At 43.7% G+C, this 20,067-nt stretch overlaps 1 protein-coding gene across 7 annotated transcripts in view; it reads left to right on the top strand.

The window, feature by feature from the left end:
* Nucleotides 1-20,067, top strand: part of ETV6 (ETS variant transcription factor 6) — a 216,786-nt gene that overhangs the window by 78,874 nt on the left and 117,845 nt on the right. For 5 of the 7 annotated variants that reach the window (XM_054591424.1, XM_054591428.1, XM_054591421.1 and 2 more), the window contains exon 2: nt 8,063-8,192. In XM_054591424.1, coding sequence (XP_054447399.1) covers nt 8,063-8,192 — 130 coding nt within the window. The remainder of the gene's footprint in view (nt 1-8,062; nt 8,193-20,067) is intronic. The other 2 variants (XM_054591426.1, XM_054591422.1) reach the window with 1 other exon arrangement.

Raw genomic sequence — 20,067 nt, 5'->3', positions numbered from 1 at the left:
ATAACAGCTCTCTCAGTTCATTACTCGTTAGCCTCAGGCGGGGACACGCAGACCAGCTAATTGTCATAGCCAAGCCAAACCGTTAAAGCTACAGAGGAGAAAGTAGCTAATAAAGAGCTGTACTTGGCCACTCGGTTGAGCCCAGGATATAAGCTGCTGTTAATTTAAGTACCTGTTTCTTCTGCTATTAAAATTAGGAAGAAAGGATTTAGTGACCCTCTCTCAAAAGGCTAATCAAAAGCTTGGGGGCACTTTTGGATAAATCCATCAGCAAGACTTTATGTTTCCTAGAAGTGGTGCCTGCTGCTTCTGTACACATACAGCCACACCACCTTTCTTCTCCTGAAGCGACCCACTCCCAGCAGGACGTGCACTTTCCCGGGGTTTCCTGGAGTGGTGATGTGTGTTGCCGCGCTCACGCAGGCTCCACTCTGAGTGACAGCAAATCATCTACCACCCAGCAGGGATTAGGGGCGTACTCTGCGACATGCAGGAGCACACACGCTGGTCTGTCTGCCCCAGACAGAGCCTCTGCCGTGGCCCTGTCTACATCAGCTCTGGGTTCCAGCCCAGCGAGCTGAGCACCCTTCAAGCAAAAAACAGCCTGGAAACCACAACCTGGAATCACAGCTTGAGACTCTGCTTGCTCTTCATGTCAGAAGTATTTAAGAAGTTCAGAAAAGAAAAAGAAAAAGAAAAAAAACAAACCCGTAGCATCTCAAGGTTGGAAAGGATCTTGATTAAAATGTTTTAAAATTAGAACAATAAAGATATGTATTTGATTTTTTTTTTTTGGGGGGGGGCTTTAGGAGCTTGTCTTTAAAGGGGTTGCTCCTAGTTCGACACATTGCTTTTTCTAATTATGCTCAGAGGAGCTCTCAGAGCCTGTAAGTGCACTAGGGGGACTGCATTGATAGAGAAGGCGATTGCGGCATTTGTGTTTCATTTGGATCTGCTCTGCCCATGCTGTAATTAATAACCTTCGACTTACCAGGGGATCTAAGATTGTAGAGAAGTGGCATCTTGGAGTTGTAAGGCACCTTCAGGTTCCACCTCAGTGCTTTCCCACTGCGGGAACACCCCTTGTCGAGTCAGCTTCTAGCCTTAGCTTAGATCGGCTGTTGGGGGAACAGTAAGTCATACATATTTCCAGTGCCCAGGTGTATGTTGCCGGCCCTGCCCTCTGAGATGCTACTGGGCAGCCTTAACTCTTCCTTACACCAGTCCTTCTCGTGTTTGAAGACCTCTACGAGGATCCTTTAAATCTTTTCTCCAACAGGCCACCTACATCCTTAGTGCCTTCATCCAATCCTCGTTTGAGAGGCTGGGGGCCTGCACCCTCAGGCCCTCGGAGAAGCCGTGTAGGCCTGTGGCCACTCTGATTTCTGGAGGCAGACTCAGCTCCTCCTTGGCATAGCGGTCTGCACGCTGCAGGCTCCGAGTAAATGTTGACAGGGCCTTTCCACCTCACTGCTCCTGTTGTCTCACCTGTACCTTGGCATTTGCTGCTCTTGGAATAAATGGAAAGGAGTTGAGTAAGGGAAAAATGTATTTTGTTGTTGTTAAAGAAAATGTTAGAGACAAAAGTAACATTTTTACTGAAAAAATTACCCAAGATGAGATCTCTGTACAAAGTGAAGTCATCACATGCACAAAATCTGTAAATGCCCTGTTGGCCCTGCTGATCATGACCACGGGCAATACACGTCCCCGGATGAATTCTAATGGCTGCACCTGCTCAGAGGTCATGCCAGGAGAACTTCTCTGGTACATCGTATTTGGTCCCCTTCTTTCAGCTAAATGCATTGACTCCCTCCATCTCTGCTCCCCACGGGGTAAGCAACAGGCTTAAGAAAGTCAGCAGCCTGACTCAGGCAGCCCTGTTTGATAGCCCTCGAAAATCCTGCTGTAATTGTGAGGCCACAAAGCAATGAAATAAACCCAAACTGAGACAGTTTTTACAAGCTTGAATTTATCTCTTGGGATTCCCCATCAGTTGTAAAGCCACTGTGGAATGGCTGGTGCTACCTAAATGTCATTTCTTATTTTTCCTCTTTATACCAACTATCCTGTTTCCCAATCTGGTTACTTGAACAGATTTCTCAACCCCTGTGATCTTCAGATCAGGTTCATTATGTGGAATGAAAGTAATAATGCCTTCCTGACAGGGTTGTCGCAAGTCTCAAATGAAGGCTTCATGGGAAGCACATTCCAAAGGCTCTCTTAATACGAGCTCCACTTCCTGCAGTGACTGCATTTTCCAACTACGATTGAGACACATGTTCTGAGTATTATGCATGAGTACCCGTTTGTATTGGTGGGTTAAATGAGACAGAATTTTTAATATTTGGGCCATCTGGGAAAGCCTAGGAATTAGGGTGGCAGAATTTGTAATGCCTAGTACATGCCTGGGCTCCTACTGGATGCCTGATGAATGCTGAAATATTTCATAAAATCATAGGAGGAAAATTCCTTAATGACCTTTTATAGCAATGCTTGATTGCAGGGTCTATTGCTAATGCATCTTTTTATTCACCTTCTTGTGCATAGATAACATTGTTCCGGGTAAAAGGAAGACTTAAGATGTTTCTCTTTATTTGTATCTGACAAACACAATACCCTGTCTTCTGATTTCAGAATATAATAGGCCAGGAAGGTGAGGAAAGGGACTATTTCAGTTATAAGTATAAATATAAATATGCAGGAATCTGCATGTATCAGGTCCCAAACCCACCTTCTTCAATGTCCAAAGCAAGAGCACTCATTAAACTGGTGAAGCTGGGCACCTAGGAAGATCCCCGCATCAGAGTGAGTGTGGTTTGTTGGGCACCTTGCCCTGCCCCGCTCCCCAGGGCTGAATGGGTATCTAGGTAACCAAGGGAGGAGGCTCCGGAGACCAGGAGTATAGTTCCTATCCATCTAATTTTTTCCCCTGGAATCATTTCAAAGATGTTAAAAGCCAGAGACCCAGTAGGTTGTAAAACTCTAATGCCTGAGACGCAGAGGGCTATTTCTGTCAGGACAGGGGCTGGATGCCAGGAGGACAGCCGCCTCCGGCCGCCGGTGTAGATGTCTTCTTGGGCCTCTGTGGGACGGGATGATAGCGCTGCAGCTTCTCTCGGGATTTGATGGAACTGGTTTTCTACTCCAGAATTCATACTTGAATACCTCACGTCCTAAGGTATATCCCAGAACCTAAGGTGTACCATTTCTGGGGAGATGCCAAAAATGCCATGGTCTGTGACTGTCTGTACAATGTATCTTATGAAAAGACCAACAGTTGCATCTTTTCTCATGTTCTTTAAGTTCATCTTGCTAAGTTTTGGGGTAAACAAAATAGTCAATGTAGTTTTTCAAGTAAAGAAAATCGACATTCGAGAGTTTAGGTTTCTGTGTATGTCTATTTGTATCCATGATGCCAAAAACCTAGAAAACTGTAAACTGTGCAGTTCAGATTTCAGTCTTGCACATTTTTTGGTGATGTGTCACTTTTGCTTGTTAATGAAAGCTTAATTAAAGAAAGCCAAAGCCACCACCTTAAGCCATTTTGCAGCCAGAAGAGCATACTTAAAATAAATGTGTACTCAGACCTCAGCTTCGCAAATCTCAGTAAGTAGCTTCCAATAGGAGGGATTCTTCTGTTCAGTGTACAGAAAACAACTACCGTACAAGCATCAACTTTCCTAAAAACCTTCAGGGTGGAAAAGAGTCCTTCCCTCAAAATACTGAGTATTACCTACGTGACCAGTGTGTCTCTGGTGCCTGCTGTTCTCCATCTTGCCTGGGTTGCGGAATTTCAGCGCAATGATGGGACACCAAAGAGCTGCAGGATGCAAAGGGCACCGGTGGCATGTTTGCTAGAGTTCCCCAGGAAATGGTCACAGTCCCCACTTTGTTCCCATGACACTCATCTCCTCAGGACTTTACGCAGGCTTCAGAAACCGTTGCTGGGGAAATCCTGGCATTTATAAAGGAGATGGGACTCTTTCTGAAAGAGATCCTAAACCAAGGACAACTCAGCTCTGCGGTAGAGGAATCTTTGAAATTACCTGCAGGCCATCATTTAGCAAGCACAGCGAAACACCCTTTTTGGTTTTCTCAATTCCAGAAATGCTTGTTCTTTATTTCTGGAAAGTTAACATTTTATTAGCAATAGGCTCTAAGTTTCTTAACCTTTCAGCCTTTTCAAAGAGTTAATGGTATAAAAACAAATGCGTAAGTACACTAGGGGGATCCTCAGGATTTGATTGATTTTGAATAGGAAGCTCTATATTGAAAAATTTTGAATAGGAAAGGGTTTTGTTTTTTTTTTTAGTAATTTTTTTTCGACTCTTCATAATATACAACCATGGGGTCTTGTGTGGGGTGGGGAATAAATGCCATGTTTCTAGTCAGCATATAGTGTTGTTCTGCATGTGTAGTCACAGATGCCTAAGCACTTGGTTTAAAATGAGCAACATTAGATTGGTGCCCTTCCTTGGCCCTTCATGGTTGGGGAAGGAATGAAGAGGGAATAGAACTTATTCTGGTTTCAGTAGTTGTGCTTACAGCAACCCTGTTCTATATTCCATTACATTTTTTCTTAGAAGATTTCTATACTGATTAGTAAAATTTACATGTCACTCCTTGCCTAAAACTATTTTTAGCCTCATTTTCTCTTTTCAGGGCTCCGTGCAGCTCCTCCTCGCCCCGCCTCCCCCTCCTTCCCAGCAGTATCACAGTCGGCCTTGGGACTGGCAGGGCTTCCTTCTTGATCTGCCGGTTGGTTTGATAGGTTGTGTCTGCAAATTTGAGAGCAGCCTGTTTTGTTTTGTTTCGTTTCGTTTTGTTTTGTTTCAGCATCCAAATAATAATGTAACCACATCACGGCAGTTTCAGTCATTTCATTGACCTCCACTGGCAGTTTATCCCCCGACAACACTTGAATGCACCGATGTCACTGTCTGTAGCATTTTAATTTAATTAGACCAGTGGTTATAATCCCCCTGGGAAAATCGTTATCTCCTCCGTAATGTTAGTGAACCATCTTTGGTTTTCATTCTACTGACAGTTTGTTCTAGAGGAGAATGAGCTGTAAGCCCCTACGTCTCTTTGTTGGGGTTGGACCAGGGAAGTGCTTGTGAGAATAAGGAGGTTTCCTTTATTTAGGAAATTGGATGTTAGTCTCCTTATGTCTCTCTGTCTAAATGTCTCCATCTGAGATAGCACAGTTTGTTTTGTTTTTCTAATTGATGATAGTGTATTGAATGTTAAGTGCATGGTTATGGTAATAGATTGACAAATCAGGAACATGTGAGTCACCCTAGAGATTAACAAAAAGACATAGGATTCCCAGGTGTATGTTTTGATACTTTTGGAAAGGGGCCCAGGCACCGGGCTACATTCTCTCCGGGGTCCCCTGCGTACTCTGCTGGCGGCTGAGCCCAGGGACACAGTAGGTGGGTAATGACTGTCAGCAAATCACTGGAGGCCCTAGAAGTGCATTTTGCTTTCCCCTTCTTGGTCAAGGTACCCCCTCCCTGTTGTTAAAAGGTTCTCCTCAATGAACCTTTTAAAAAGAACTTCCCATCCCAAGGTTAGGGTGTTAAAATATCACTGACTTCAAACCATCATCAGGAATTCAGGGTCCACAATCACTCAGTCTCTGGCCTTGTTTTATAGGTTTCATCATAAGATAACACAGCTGTTTCCATCTAGAATTGTTTGGACGTGTGGGGGAGACATAATGTCCCAGGGCATGTGCTGAAGTGTGGCAGTCCATGTAGTAGTAAGGGCGGGACCATGCTGAAGTTTAAACGCGGGGGTTGCCTGCAGAGAAAGTACTGAAATGAAGGTACAACACAGTGGTGCTTTAGCAAGTCAGAACATAACACATTTTTACGGTGGTACCTAATTGACTCTTTTGTAAGTAGGCCAGAGGTGAATTTTCAAAAAAATAAAGTAAAATCCTCTTGGAAGACTGGGTTTCTCCCATCTTGTCCTTAGTGGAGTTGGTGAGGGATGAGGGAGCTGGGATGGGGTGGCCTGGCACGCACAGGGGCTGTCACTGGATCTTGGGTGTTTCTCCTTGCTTTAAAGAGAAAGTCATCGTATTAGGAAATGCTGTCTTCTTTTTTTTCTCGTGCTCATGCCAAGCCATTTGAAAACTCTTTGGCTGTACCATGTTTTCTTCATCAACAGTTTCACTTCTGCAAAAAAAAAAAAAAAAAAAAAAAAACCCTAACAAAACAGAAAGCTATTTCTGGGAATGAAGTTAACGGTAGATAAGATATCTAGATATATATTGGGACTGGGAAGGGAGGTTTATTCGAGGGTTGAAGCAAGTGGAGAAGTTATTACACTAGAAAAACAGACTGTTGAAAATGCTTTAAAAGTCCGTGTCACCTCAAAAAACTCCTAAACAGATTTTGTGTGTTTCTCATATGTGTGTTTATAGCTTTGCCTCTTTCACCCACAAAACCCCAAATCAAACACAAAAAATATAACTCATCCTTACTTTAGAGTTGTTTAAAATATGTGTGATGTTTGGTAAAGTTCAAGAAAAGTGAAGTTGAAATTTTCGCCTCTGGGTGACCTTTCAGAGAACATCTTGATTTGTACAGAAATGAGATTTAGGATGTATGTGACTGCCCTTAATTAACAAATTCACCAGGAAACTTTAGGATGAATGTTTAAACAGATATATTCCAAATACCCTATTTGCTGATAAAGGATGCCTCAGGGAAGGTATAGCAATTCCATTCGGAAATTACAAAAATATGTATATATTCATTTAAAATCGAAACTTCCTACCACAACCACCAAACTTCCCAGGGTATGAGCAGAAGAAAAACTTTACTTTGGTTATAGGGCCAGGGGACTCCCCTGCTTCCCTTTGCACACTTGATGAAATATAAAATGTTAGAGAATTGTCTTTCCGAAACATAAACACCCCCTTCACGTTATTTTAATCCGTGATTTTTCTTTTGCCCCTGATTTCTGTTTTCATAATGGCATCTGACTGATCTTTTCCCCCAGCCTATTTTTAGACTCGGTGTGTCCCACTTTACTTTACCCAGTTAAACCACAGAAACTAACGGAAGTTATCAAACTAGTGAGTATGTAGATCTAAGATGCAAATTGCACTGCTCTTCTGGTCCAGCAGGATAGTTAGTTTCTTGCCATTATTTACCATGTTTTAACTTCTGACAAATAATAATCTTTCTCATCCCATCCAGTTGTTTTAAGTGATCTATCAAACACTGTGTGTTTGAGTTTAAATCGTGGATCTGCTGAAGCACCGCCCCCCCCCCCGCACTTTTCTGGTCAGTTAAGTAAGGATTTTCATTTAAATAGTACTTTTCTTAAATGGAGATGATTCTTTGAATCTCTGAAATAGTTCAGAAGAAAAGGAAATACTGATTCTGAGATAGAGAATGAAGGAGTTGTCCATTAATGTTACAGATATTCCTTGCTACGAAGAAAAAAATTAAACATTAGGTATTTTGTGTGATTGTTGTACAATGAGATTGGTAGGTAATAGAAAAATCTTGCTCGTAGATTTATTAACTAAATATGGAATTTATAATCCATCACTTTGAGCTCACACCATTGGATCTGAGTACAGGATCACACTTGGATTAGAAGCAGGGGATATTGCCAGAGAGGAGGAAACGTGGTTTTAATGTGTTGGTGACAGTAATTATGTGACTTGGTACAGTCATTTTTGAGAGTAGTCTTTAAAGCCATTCTCTTGGACATACTTTTTCATTTCCGTTACCGTGATTCCCCTCTTTACTTTAGCAAAACCACTAGTGCAGTGAGAGAGAGAAAATGGACACACATTGATCCGAGGCCAAAGGAAAAGCCCTATTTTAAACCCTTCCAGAGTTGTGTTCTAAATCCCAGAGCTGGAGATCTGAAATGCAAGCGAGCGAGGGGCAGGCAGGATGCTCGCCCAGTGCTCAGGCATCCCCTCACCCCGGCCCTGTGCCCTGCCACCCCTCTCCCTGATTTCGCACCTCAGTTCCAAGCGTTCATTGTCTTTTCCCCCCTCCTCTCTTCCTGCCCTTGTTTTTAACAGCAGGAGCGAATTTCATATACACCTCCCGAGAGCCCAGTGCCGAGTTACGCTTCCTCGACTCCACTTCATGTTCCAGTGCCCCGAGCGCTCAGGATGGAGGAAGACTCGATCCGCCTGCCCGCGCACCTGCGTGAGTGTCTGCGCGCCGGGGGCAGGGACAGACAGACCGACAGACCGACAGGTGTCCAGAGGGACCACAGGGTCAGAACGATTGACAGCATGGGGCCGGAGGGGCAGGGCTTCAAGCTGGAGAGGGGCAGGCTCTGAGAGTGTTTGCACATGACTTCACCTCCTCCCCAGAACGGCTTTGAAAACCTTGAGATTCCTGCCCCTTGTTTTTCTGAGTATTTGTTCCGGCTGTCGGATATGTTGCCCCAAAATCTGGGAATGGGCAATATATAGGACAGAGTCAACTAAATCTAAGAGGCGAGGTAAATTTTGGGGGACAGTTTGTCTGTTTTCCTAAACTCACACTAACTCCCTTTTAATATTTTCTTAGGCCTTAAATTTTGCTCAGCTTCTGAGTCAGACTCAGTCCCTTGCTTTGCCCGATAAGCTGTGTGCTCTTGCTGCCCTCACAGGGCCTTCCCCTCCTGCCTTTTCCATGCCAGCTGCTTTTCTTTCCTAAGTTTTGTACGCCTGGATATGGCCTCTCTCTCCCCCTCCCTTCTGCTGCTCTCCTCTCTTTCTTCTCTTGTGCCTGCATTACCTCCACAGCTTCCGTCAGTGTGTGGTATTTCCACTCCCAAGTCCTCTCTGCCCCTCTTCGCTACCACCTCCCCCGTCTGAAGCTTCAGCTGCAACTTGGCAGGGCATCGGGGCCAACACACTTGTGCTTCTGGGGCCAGGCTCCAAAGCACTCAACACCTGTCATTTCCTTTTTTGTCTTTCCTGTGTCGCTACCCAGCCCAGATGATACAGTGTGATGGGGGCAGCTGGGGAAAATGAATCACCTGATTCCCACCCTGGTCACGGTGTCCAAGAAAATGCCAGGTTCTCTGGCTTGAGCATTATCCCGAGAACAGAAGTCCAGGCTGTGGAGGACACTGGGGGTCACCTTGGCCCTCCCTAGTTGATTCCTATTAACTTAAATAGTGGCACGATTGTGCTTGCTCTCTCTTTCTGGCAAGGTGATGCTCCCCAGGTTATCCTCCTCTTGTTCCATCTCTCCTCAGGAGCCAGAAGGTTGCCTGCTGAAAGTGGAGAACAATAGGAGGCAGAGGACACAGACTGCTCTCTTCTCTTTCTGGGATAATTTAGGGGATCAGATGACCAATGCCGGGAGGTGCTGGGGGAGCGTTGCTGGTCAGTCACCCACAGTCAGGGTGATTGCTGTGCTTTTGGCAAGGAGTTGGGGACCATGAGGACTCTTCCTCTCCTCCAGTTTACTGATTTCATCACTAGTTACGGAGTTGCTACGGATTGGGCTCAGCACAGTCCAGCTTCTCTTAGGCCAGGGGGTACGAGGCATCATTCCACTCTACCATCTTCTCCACAGTGAACTTTTAAAGATGAGATTGGGACTGTAAAGGTGCCAGGGTCACAGCTGCAGGCACTGTTGCCCTCAGTGAACTAGAGTGTTTTGGTACCACGGCAGCAAACAGGATTGCAAAAGAAACCACAGCCAGGTAATAGCATCTTTTCTTCAGAAGCTGTCCTATATTTGCTTCAGGATGGAACTCATTCATGCCACAGATGCAAAACGCTCCTACTCCCTAATCGAGTTCTTTCTTCATTCGCAAATAGTTATTGATTACCTATGCTGTACCAGGGACTCTTCTGGAGGCTGGGGATACAGAAGTGAGCAAAGCACCAAACTCCTTGCCGGGTACGGAGAGGAAAGAATTACAAACACTTGTCCCAAATGGGCCGCTGTTTCTTTCATAGCTTTTTATTCTTATGTTTTGAAACAGCCCTCCAAGGAAACCCTAATTCCTGGTTCGATTCTGGATGCCTTGGCATGTGTCAAGCTCTTTGACTGTAGAACTGCCTCTCCATAAGAAGTTATTTTGGTAAAACAAACTAATCTACACACCAAACTGGCAGCCAGGAGATCTTAATTCTTAACTAGTTCTGCTGTTAAACCACCTATTTGACTGTGAATCAGTCATTATAATACCAAGTTTTCCTACCGTACAACACTCTGACTGGACAAGAGAACATAAACAGCCTTCTTCCACCCAAGGAGTTCCCACCCAAGGAATCATTCTCCCCACTTCGAACTGTTCCTTCCATACCAAAACTTTAAATTTTTCAGGAGTAGACAGTTTTCTCATTGAGCCACAGCCATGCTGCTTACCCCTGTTTTGCCAGGACCTACTGTGTGCCTAGCACACAATCATAATGGCTAGTATTTATCGTGGATTGCCTTGTACCAAGCACTATGTGAAGTCCTTTATGTAAATTATTGTATTTAATTCTCACAGCAATATTTGTAAGGTTGATATTTTTATATCCATAAAACGCATAAGGAATTTAGGGCTTCAAGAATTTAAGCAACTTGCCATGGTCACACAGTTAGTAAGAGAAAAAGTCAGGATTCAAATTAAATTCTATCTGACTCCAAAGTTTAAGTTCTTCTCTATTATGCCACAATGTTTGTTCAATAAATATTTTCGGATGGATGGATGAATTCAGAGTTGACTTTGAGCCATTTTTCGTTGATGTGGCCATAGCATTGGTTTATGGCTAGAATCTGTCTAACAATCTGTCCTAAGTGATTGGTATTCTCGTAGTCAATCAGTTATTGAATGGTTTGCTCCATTAGGTGGGTGGGTGAGTGGGTGGATAGACGGATGGATGGATAGATGGATAGATAGGTGGATGGATCCCCCACATAGGTAATTATGAGATACAGAACTGTATCATATTGCTGCCAACCTTAGAATATATTAAGTTGTCAGATGATGGCTCCAGGTCAAGGGGATGATTTTGCTTGAAAGCCTACTCTGTGGCAGCCTGACTTTAGGAACCTCCTTGGTAATCTGCATGAACCCCACATTGACACCATTAGCTCTGACATCTGGAATGAATCCTTTGAAAGTGGAGGTTCCCAGGCTCTTGCTGTTTGTGGGCAGCTGGGGCTTTCCACATGAGGCTGAAATACCCTCCTTCCTCTCCCGCTGCAGGACTCGGCTGCCCAACAACCTGTTCGAGAAATATCTCATGTGGCCCCTAGGACGGTTTAGGCTATGCTGTGTACTTAAAGATGCATCCCAGCTGAGTTTCCAAACCTAAAAGAAAATAAATATTCGAACAAGGGAGTTGGGTTATTGCTGTTTTAATCTGGGATTCCAGACAATTCCCAGTGGAATGCTCATGGAAAGTACGGGGAAGAATCTGAAAGCCAAGAAAGCAGCAGGACATTTATGGTATTGCTTGGTTGAAAGCATTTTTAGCTGCTTGTTTTAAAGAGACACTCACTAGGCTGTTGTGCCTCAAAGTGGCTTCTTTTCACCATTTATCCTCATTGGTTTTCAGCTAAACCCTCTTTCTTAACTCTTTTTCTCCTTTCATGGTTATATTAAAATTTATCCTTCCCTTGTTGGAGGGAGGGCAGGGATCGTAGTAGTCAAGCTTCTCTTACTGAGGGTTTCTCACCATTTTCCTCTGCAAACACAAGGCTGTACCCAAACTGAAGACACAGTGTGACAGATTAGCAAGCCACTGAGAAGTAGAAAGTAAAAGCCTTTTCTTTTTATTTGCCTGTGATAAAAACAAAGTGATAAATGGAGCAGAGTGTTAAGTGGTGATTATAGAGGACTTGAAAGAGACGGCCAGGGGTAGTCTGGGCCTAGGTAAGGACCAGGGAGAGGGGAGCCCCCTGCCATCCTGGTGTGCTTTCCTCAGTCCCCAAAAGAGCAGATCAGTGCCCTTCAACAATCCTAAAGCAGGTTCCTGGAACTTCCCTGATTCATCAGGAAAGCAAGCACAAGTACGTTTACTGAGAAGGTAGGAAGAGCTTTTTTTCTTCTTCCATAAACGGTGCTGAATTGTTTTTTTTTAAGCTTGAGGATAGATGAGCTGAAGTACAACAATTATAGCAAGTAGATAAAAACAAAAAGTTCCATTCTCTAAAGAGGATGGAAGCCTCTTACCATACCTTGAAAACACTTAAAAGGACCAAAGACCGCCCCCCGCCCTGCCTCCAGAATTCCTTGACAAAATCACTCTTGATTCTCCAAGCAGTGAAGGTTATGGCTTGGAGCAAAAGATGCCTTTTTTTCTAATTCTCACTAGGGTTCTCATGACATGCGGGAAAGACTTTTTCTGAGTGCTGAATGCACAGCAAAAGGTGCCTCATGAGGCAGGGCCAGTCCTACAGAACGCTTGGCCTCCCATGGTGGTTCAGTGCGGCCCATATGATGACAGGAAGTCTATTTCAGACTGATGGGGCAGCATTTAAGTAAATGTGTTTTCTTTATTCTAAATTCCTTTTTCCATCATCATTTCACGTTTTTGCCATAATTGCATCTAATCACATCATCACCATTTGCCCATAGACTTTGTATTCCACACCACCAGTTTGGCCTTCTCAAGTTCCTATGAAGTGGTATTTAAAAATCATAACCTAGGACTCATTCATCATATTTAATAGGGTTACGGTTTATGATGTTGCAGGTTAATAAATAGCCATGATAGCCACTTGGCGTTTTCTAGAGTCAGAACACCAGAAATAGTCCCTTGGCTCTCCTGCCTTTCCTTGTGAATCTTTCAGAATTTTTACATTACTACTCCTCCTTGTGTGTGTTTAATAATTTAATTTAATGCTTTCCTCTGGAAACGTTACCTCACCGCCGCTCCCCCACTTGGCGATTTTGCACTCTCAGCAGAGTAACCGAGTTTAAGACAGTCATGTGACAAACAAAGCTATATTAGAACCAGGGTAGTAAAAAGAGATGCAGTGTCTCTCATTTCTAATTAGCTGGAGCAACCAATAATTTTATACACTTTCAAGTTATTTTTGTTCCCAAAGAAGAAACAAAAATGGGAGTTCCATATAATCATAGTTAATATTTTATACTGTTATAAGTAACCAAACGCATTCATCTCTACTATTTAATCATCAACAGTCCTTGAAGTAGGTGTATTAATTCTGTTTTGTTGACGAGATGACTGTGGTTCCGATAGGTCCACTGAATCGTCCAGATTCACACAGCATGCGAGGAATCTGGATTTCTAGTTCTGAAATCCCCACTTGGCTTTCTTAGGAGAAGACATAATGGCAGAGTCTCATGGACCTGAAAGGACTGCTGACTATGGGAGCCCAGGTAGCCATGGGTGCAGGAATGGGAGCAGCTAGCTAGGGCTGTGGTGATGCACTTGACCATTAATTTGTGCAGAACCTCTGGTTTTCACCAGGAATGCGAGCCTGCTTTTTACCATGGGTAATTAATTTCTGATTTTGCTCACCCATTTCTACTGCTACTCCCTCTTTGCTTTCTTGTGAGCTCAGGTTGAAGTTTAATTAATCTCTGCAACCAAAGCACAGAACTGGCCATAAAGGCTTCAGAGGGCCAGCGCTGGGAGTGGGGTTCACACAAATACCCCCATTCTCTGGCATTTCATCAGGGATGCCCTCCTGGGAGCAGGTCCCATTTTCCTTTCATTCTTGCCAAATGAAAAAGCATGGTAATACGAAGGATTTAGGTTCAGGCAGACCCAAGTGGGCTTGATTCCAGGGCCACCTCTCTGTATCAGAGAGATGATTTAACCTCGTTAAGACTCAGATTTCTAATACAGCCACTGATGAGGATTTCTTACAAGTGTCAGGGCTATTGGATGTATAACACCTAACACAGTGCCTGAAGACAGTGGCCAGTAACTCATTAGAGCTCGTTTTCAGTTTCCTAAGACGGAGAATAGCCTCTTTAGGAGGTGGCTTTCTCCCATTTTCAGGGGCCAAGAGAAGCATCTATACATTTGTTTGTTTCATTAAAGAAAGGGCCTAGAATTCTGTCTACATAGCACTGAGACTGATTTCCCTAGGTCACCATGAAAATCAGCTTCATTTTCTAACCACTCCCTATGATTTCTAGGAGTCAGGTTCTGCTCCCGGGCCTTCCATTCCAGGGCCTTTTCTGCCTGCACCACGTCCCTAACTCTGTCTGGAAGTGTTTGCTTCATGGACCTTGCCTGATCCATAAGCCTCCTTCCTCAGCCTTCCCCAGCCTCTTCAAAGACCTAGCAAACCCTCCCCTGTCCTTTGCTGTTATCAGTGTTCCAAAAATGGCCTCTCCTCACACAGCTGCCTGTGACGTGCTGTGACATCACCAGCAGAGTTGAGGCAAGGACACGGGGAAGAAGATTTAATGCTCAGAATCTTGACAAAGCAATAATGACTTCTCACAAAGACAGCCAGCCTTCAGCGTTTTATATTTTGTTCCCCTTCAGCCTTCTTTGAATGCCTTCACTTTTTACATTCAAATGCTTAAAGGCTTTTCTACTGTTCCAGCAGCCCATGTGAGAGTACTAGGGCCCTGGTTCGCTGCTCCAAACAGCCTGAAGAGAAAAAACAGCCCACAACAGGCCAGCCAGGATACTTTGGAAGGGAAATTTCCTTTTTGGGTTTGCTGTCTGAAAGAATTTCCGATGCAGGCAGACGTTAATTCCTAGCTCCATGCTTCCTGATAAGGAAGCAGCTTCAATAAATGCAGCTATTTTTAGATGTCTTTTTTTTTTAAAAAAAAATAATATATATAACCAGAGGCCTATTGACCTTTTCTTTCACTTCGCATCTCCTGCCGTGCGCTCCGTGCACATTTAAGGCAGTTCCTCCAGCATAAGCTCTGACAAAGGGGCTCTGATCCTCTGGGAAGGGCAGGGGGGCTCTCAGTTTCCTTAGAATTCTGAAGTAGACATTTGGAAACTATTCGCAGTAGATTGTTTCTGCCTGGTGCAGTGGGTTATTGATGTGAGTTCAGAGATGCCCAGCTCTATTCCAGACCCAACACTGAGGGTTTACAACAGACTCAACAGGAGAGCCATTTAAAAAGGCCTGTGAGAACCGTTCATCTATGAATAGAGACTTGAACAACAGGAAGTAAGAAGTGACATTTTTGTTTGTTCTGTCTCCTCTTAAGCATCTCCCCTTGGATTTTCCCAACCCTCAGTGCCCCTGTGATCTTTCTCTTGGCATATTAGGGTTCTGCAGAATGAAAGGTGCCTGCCCTTAAGTTCCGTGGTCGGCCTCATGTATGTCTACGTAATTCATGATAAAGACTCTGTATGATGGTGGCTTGGCCTCTGCTTTCCTAGGCTACTCCCCACCTCTTCTTTATGACCTCCAAGCATTGATTGCGCTGAGTCCATACAAATATGATAAAGTTTCCGTTTTCAGATAACAGATACTTTCTCCCATTTTGTTTCATGCCTGAGTTAAACCTCCTCGGTAGCTCAGACCCATGGAGGTGCTGACAGGAGTGCCGTTGACCGCTTTGTCTTTGTGCTTTTCCAGGGGTCAGTGTCACTGATTTCACTGTTGCCGTGGGGGGATTCTGGCTCAGCTGCCTGGACCATCCGTGTGTGTTTGGGGGGTTTTGTCCAGTCTCTTCTGAAGCAACATAGAGCAGGATTTGAGGGATTTAAGCTGTCCCTGTCTCTGGCCACATGCTGCCTGTAAATTCCCAAGAATAATTAGTCACCCTCCCCTGATACTTAGTGCTTGCATCGTGAGTGGGTGGACTAAACCCCATTCTTTTGAAATTAGACTCTATTTCTGTCTCCTCTAGATCATGGCTAGAAATAGCCTCAAATGGGACTCTAAGATTTCAGTTAAAAAAAATGCAGATTGCAGATATGGATACTGGATAGAGTGGTAGCTGTGTGGTGGGTACAGATCGGATGCCTGGAAGGAAGAGTCTAGCCCGTGCTGGGCTGCGCAGGAGACACTATTCTACCCATTCAGCTAGGGCTGAGTCCTCTACTCTGCGGGTGGGGCATCAACCAGAATGGTTCACTGAGGAGGGTAAAGGTTTGTAAGGAGAGATGTTACAACCATTTTGTAAAAAAAGAAAAAAGGAAAAATTACCTATGTGGGTGTTGAAGGATGTGGAAATAACAGTACCATAAGATATATCAGGCAGTTTATGTAGCTCTATTTCAGAAGTAACAAAGTTAGGATTTAATTACTTATTTGTTTTCCAGGAGTGGTTTATCTTTGCAAATGAGTTCCTTTTTTTTTTTTTTTTTTTTCTTTTTGTCCACATACCCCACCTGCCAGTTTATGGGAGCTGCGCCCCTCCTTAGGAGCCATTCCGAGGCCAGCTGTGTATAAGATGCCACTTTAGAGAATCTCTGTTCCAATAATGTGTGGAATGAGTAATCATTGTCACTCCTATTTATTGAGCACTTTGTAGTGCCAGGAACCTTACACTTCAGAAGTATTATTCTGAATAATCACTTACACTGCGAGGTGGTTATTATATCTGTTTTGTATCTGAGGATCGGAGTGATAAATCACTTGCCAGAGACAGAGAAAGTGGACGAGCCACACATGGAATCCAGATCTATATCCAAAACCCAGGTTTGGTTTGGTTTTTTTCTCTTTCACTTCACCATGTTGCTTCTTGAAAGTATTAGAACTGATGGAAGTTACTTCTTTCTAGCTGTTGGAAAAACAGCTAGCAGGGGAAAAGCTGATGCAACAGATTGATTTTTTTTTTAATGTAAGCAAAATTTATATAAACTAAGGACAAGAGAGGCCAAAGGGATAAAATCAGAGTCATAAACTATTATCTTTTGAACTTAGAGGTTCAAAGATGATGTGCTGGAATAGAGATTGTATTACTGGGTTCACGAATTAGAGCATTTCAGTTTCTAATACCTTTGTTAATCTGACCTGCTTCAGAAAGAGTATCTGGTATTTTGGTGTCTGAGTTCACCCACCTTGTGTATCTGCTGGGAAACGCTACCCCGGGGCTACAGAGCAGGGAGTGCCCTTGTCTGGGGGTCCATTTTCTGAGTGTCAGCCCAGCATGTTTACTAGTGGGGTCACCCCAAGTAACTAAAGCCAAGTAGCCTGAATATATGATTCTTCAGGTTCTTCACAGCTCAGCCATTTTGTTGTTCTGTAATTCCAGGAGAGAAGCCCAAGGGATATTAGTAATGGAGCATTATCTATAAATGCTAAGAATCATGATCGTTCACTTGATTTCAAGCACTCAGCATCAGGTTTTAGTCCAGATGATGGTATTTCAGTGACGCAGGAGATTGTCCTCTACATTAGCTGTGATTGTGTTGTAAGAATCTCCCCCTGCAAGGAAATACAGAAATTCAACACTTGACACTGTTGGATGCTTCCCTATGCTGCCTGCGATTGAGATCAGATATAGAGCCAGCTCCTGGGCCTTACATGTCTTCTGAAATCAGTCATGGCCATTTGCACCTTACGCTGGTTCCCAGGACCTTACAGCTGAATCCCAGGCCTGCTCCCCTGTTCTCAAAGCCCACGTTCCAACCTGAGACTTGTCTGTGATTGGGCCCTTTGCTTGCAGGGTTGTCCAGCCTTTTGGCATCTCTGGACCACACATGAAATACACAAACACTAATGAAAACTGGTGGGCAAAAAAAAAGGTTTTAAGTAAGTTCACAATTTGGTGTTGGGCTGCATTCATAGCCATCCTGGGCCGTGAGTTAGACACCCCTGGTAGTGCATTATGCACAGGTGTGGCTTCTGGCAGCTACCTTCTTGACCCCAAGTCTATGATTTGTGGGAATCCCTTCTGCAGCTTGAGGCATGTTGCCCTTTCCTGCAGCCTATATAAAGGACAATCTACATTTTGCTCTCTCTCTCTAGATGGTGTTCATGGGGTTTGGGGCTTTGCAGAGCCAGCTGATGGGCATGGATAGGCCACACTCTCCTCCTTCAGCTGGCACCATAGCACATGCACAATTAATCCTGCATTAATTAATTATGGTGGGTAGGGGGGAGCGCACAGTTGGCAAGGAATGAAGGCTTTCAGCATCTAAAGTGAAGGCTTCGATGCTGAGCTTTAAAGTACATTTCCATCCTCCCAGCCAGCAGAGAGAATCTGTGACACTTATACCATCCCCTGGGCATGAAAACTCACACCCAAGAAACTATTTCTAAATAGAGGCCCTGAACTAGTTACCTGAATCATTTACTCCTTGCCACAGGCTGGGAAAAGCAGGTGTAGGGTTAGGGAGAAAAGAAAAGCCCAAAGCAGCAGCAGTTCATGAACAAAGCTGAGGAGGGCTTTTATTTTGCCTCCTTAAGTAGCTCTTGGGTCACTAACATTAGAGCCTCTTTTGTAGAGAAACAAATATGAGCGTATGATTTGGTGCCAACTCTCCTGAGGAAATAAAGTTGCTCTTCTTTCCTCCTTGTACACCTTTCGTTAGGAAGTAGCCCTAATAACTTCAAGTTCACACACCTGTTTTTCTGATGGGTTGGAAGGTTCGATTATCTTGGGCTTATTTTCCTACTAGATGTGAACCAAGTGGGGAAGAAAAGTCTTTCATTTCTTCTTCATTCTGATTCCTTCCACAAAGTCGTTCTCATAGAACTGAACTCCCTCCCACACTTACTCTTTTCACTTCTCATGCAAGGTGGTGCAGAAGCCACCTCACAAAATCCCCGCCCTGCACTGACAGTTCTTGTTCCCTTATTGGTAACTCTGTCAAGCATTTTGTATGGGGCTCTTGCTGATCTTATAATTTGGCCATGATTCAAATATTCACCCAGATATTTTGGGTTTTATTTAAAGGTCTTTTAGGAACACAAAAGTAGAAATTCCCTTAGAGAGAGATTTCTCACTTGAAAGTCAGGGGTTAGAAACTGTAATTCTCTGATCATTCTGGGAGGAACTTGAGACCTACAAAAATCTAAACAGATGTAAAATTTGTTTGGCCCTTGTAAAAGGAAATTTTTTTTTCCTTTTGATTCTTAGGCAAAGAAAAAGTTTACTTCAGATGAATCCAAATGAGAGAGAAAGGGAAAGTGAGTTTCAGATTGTCCCATAGCTATTACACCAAATATCTGCTTCATGGAGCTTCTATGATGATTCCTACCACCCAGAATGATCCAGGGAAAGAACTTGAAAAAATACAACTGCGTATTATAGCATCAGCATTGTGCACCCAGCTGTGAAGCAAGCTCATGGCTGGTACTTCGTTTGCTGAAGGAGTACTGAGATTCAGAAGGTGGCTGGTTTATAAACTTTTATTGTCCAGATAGCACTACTCTGGATCAGGACAGAGGGCTTATAATTGTTTGTGAACAGGGCCAATGATGAGCTTCAGTAGGGTATGCGGTCACTCAGTTGCATGATTTAAGACTGCCCTGAACTTAAACGTCTCCCACAGGGAACTTGCAGTACCTGGAATTTCACTGTTAAAATACATTCCTTTTGGACCAGACATTATTTCTACCTAGCTCTACTTTTAAAGAGTAAAGAATTATGATAGCCGCTGGTACCTTTGGATAAAGATTATTAATACCTTAAGCCCCTGATATCTTATTGAAAATTATTTTACCAAATCTCTTGAATCTTTTGAAGTGGAAGAACTATGGCCAGAAGGGAGGTTCAAGGGAGGGGGTAGAGTTGGAAATAAACTTCATAATTTTGTTTGGGGCTGGCCTTTTCCATGGAAGAGACAGACATAAGATTAGATAGAAAATCCAGGCCCCTTGATTTGGTTAAAACATTGTCAACCTGGACCCTTGAGACGAGGATAAGTAATCCTGCACTTACCATGCCCAGATCTTGGTCTCGGGACATTGCTAGCACCAGTATCAGCCGGATAAAGTTGGACCTTCTCAAGCACACAGTCAATTTGAGAATGTGCAAGTCATCTGTATTTTCCGGAGAGGAGTATTGAATTTGGGGATATAAATCTAGATTCTTAAGCCTTTCAACCATTCTCTGGGGGGACTGTGTGATCGTAATGCCAAGACCATGCAGATGAGTAAGGGACCTTTTAATCCTAATCTCAAGTGAGTCAGGAAGATCTTGACTTGTGTGGAACTTGAAGAAGCTAGCCAG

The sequence above is a fragment of the Pteronotus mesoamericanus genome, unplaced genomic scaffold, assembly GCF_021234165.1.
Source record: "Pteronotus mesoamericanus isolate MK-2021 breed Mesoamerican mustached bat unplaced genomic scaffold, CSHL_Meso_final scaffold_21, whole genome shotgun sequence".
In the NCBI taxonomy this organism is placed as follows: domain Eukaryota; kingdom Metazoa; phylum Chordata; class Mammalia; order Chiroptera; family Mormoopidae; genus Pteronotus; species Pteronotus mesoamericanus.
This window is presented reverse-complemented; position numbering and strand designations above follow the sequence as displayed.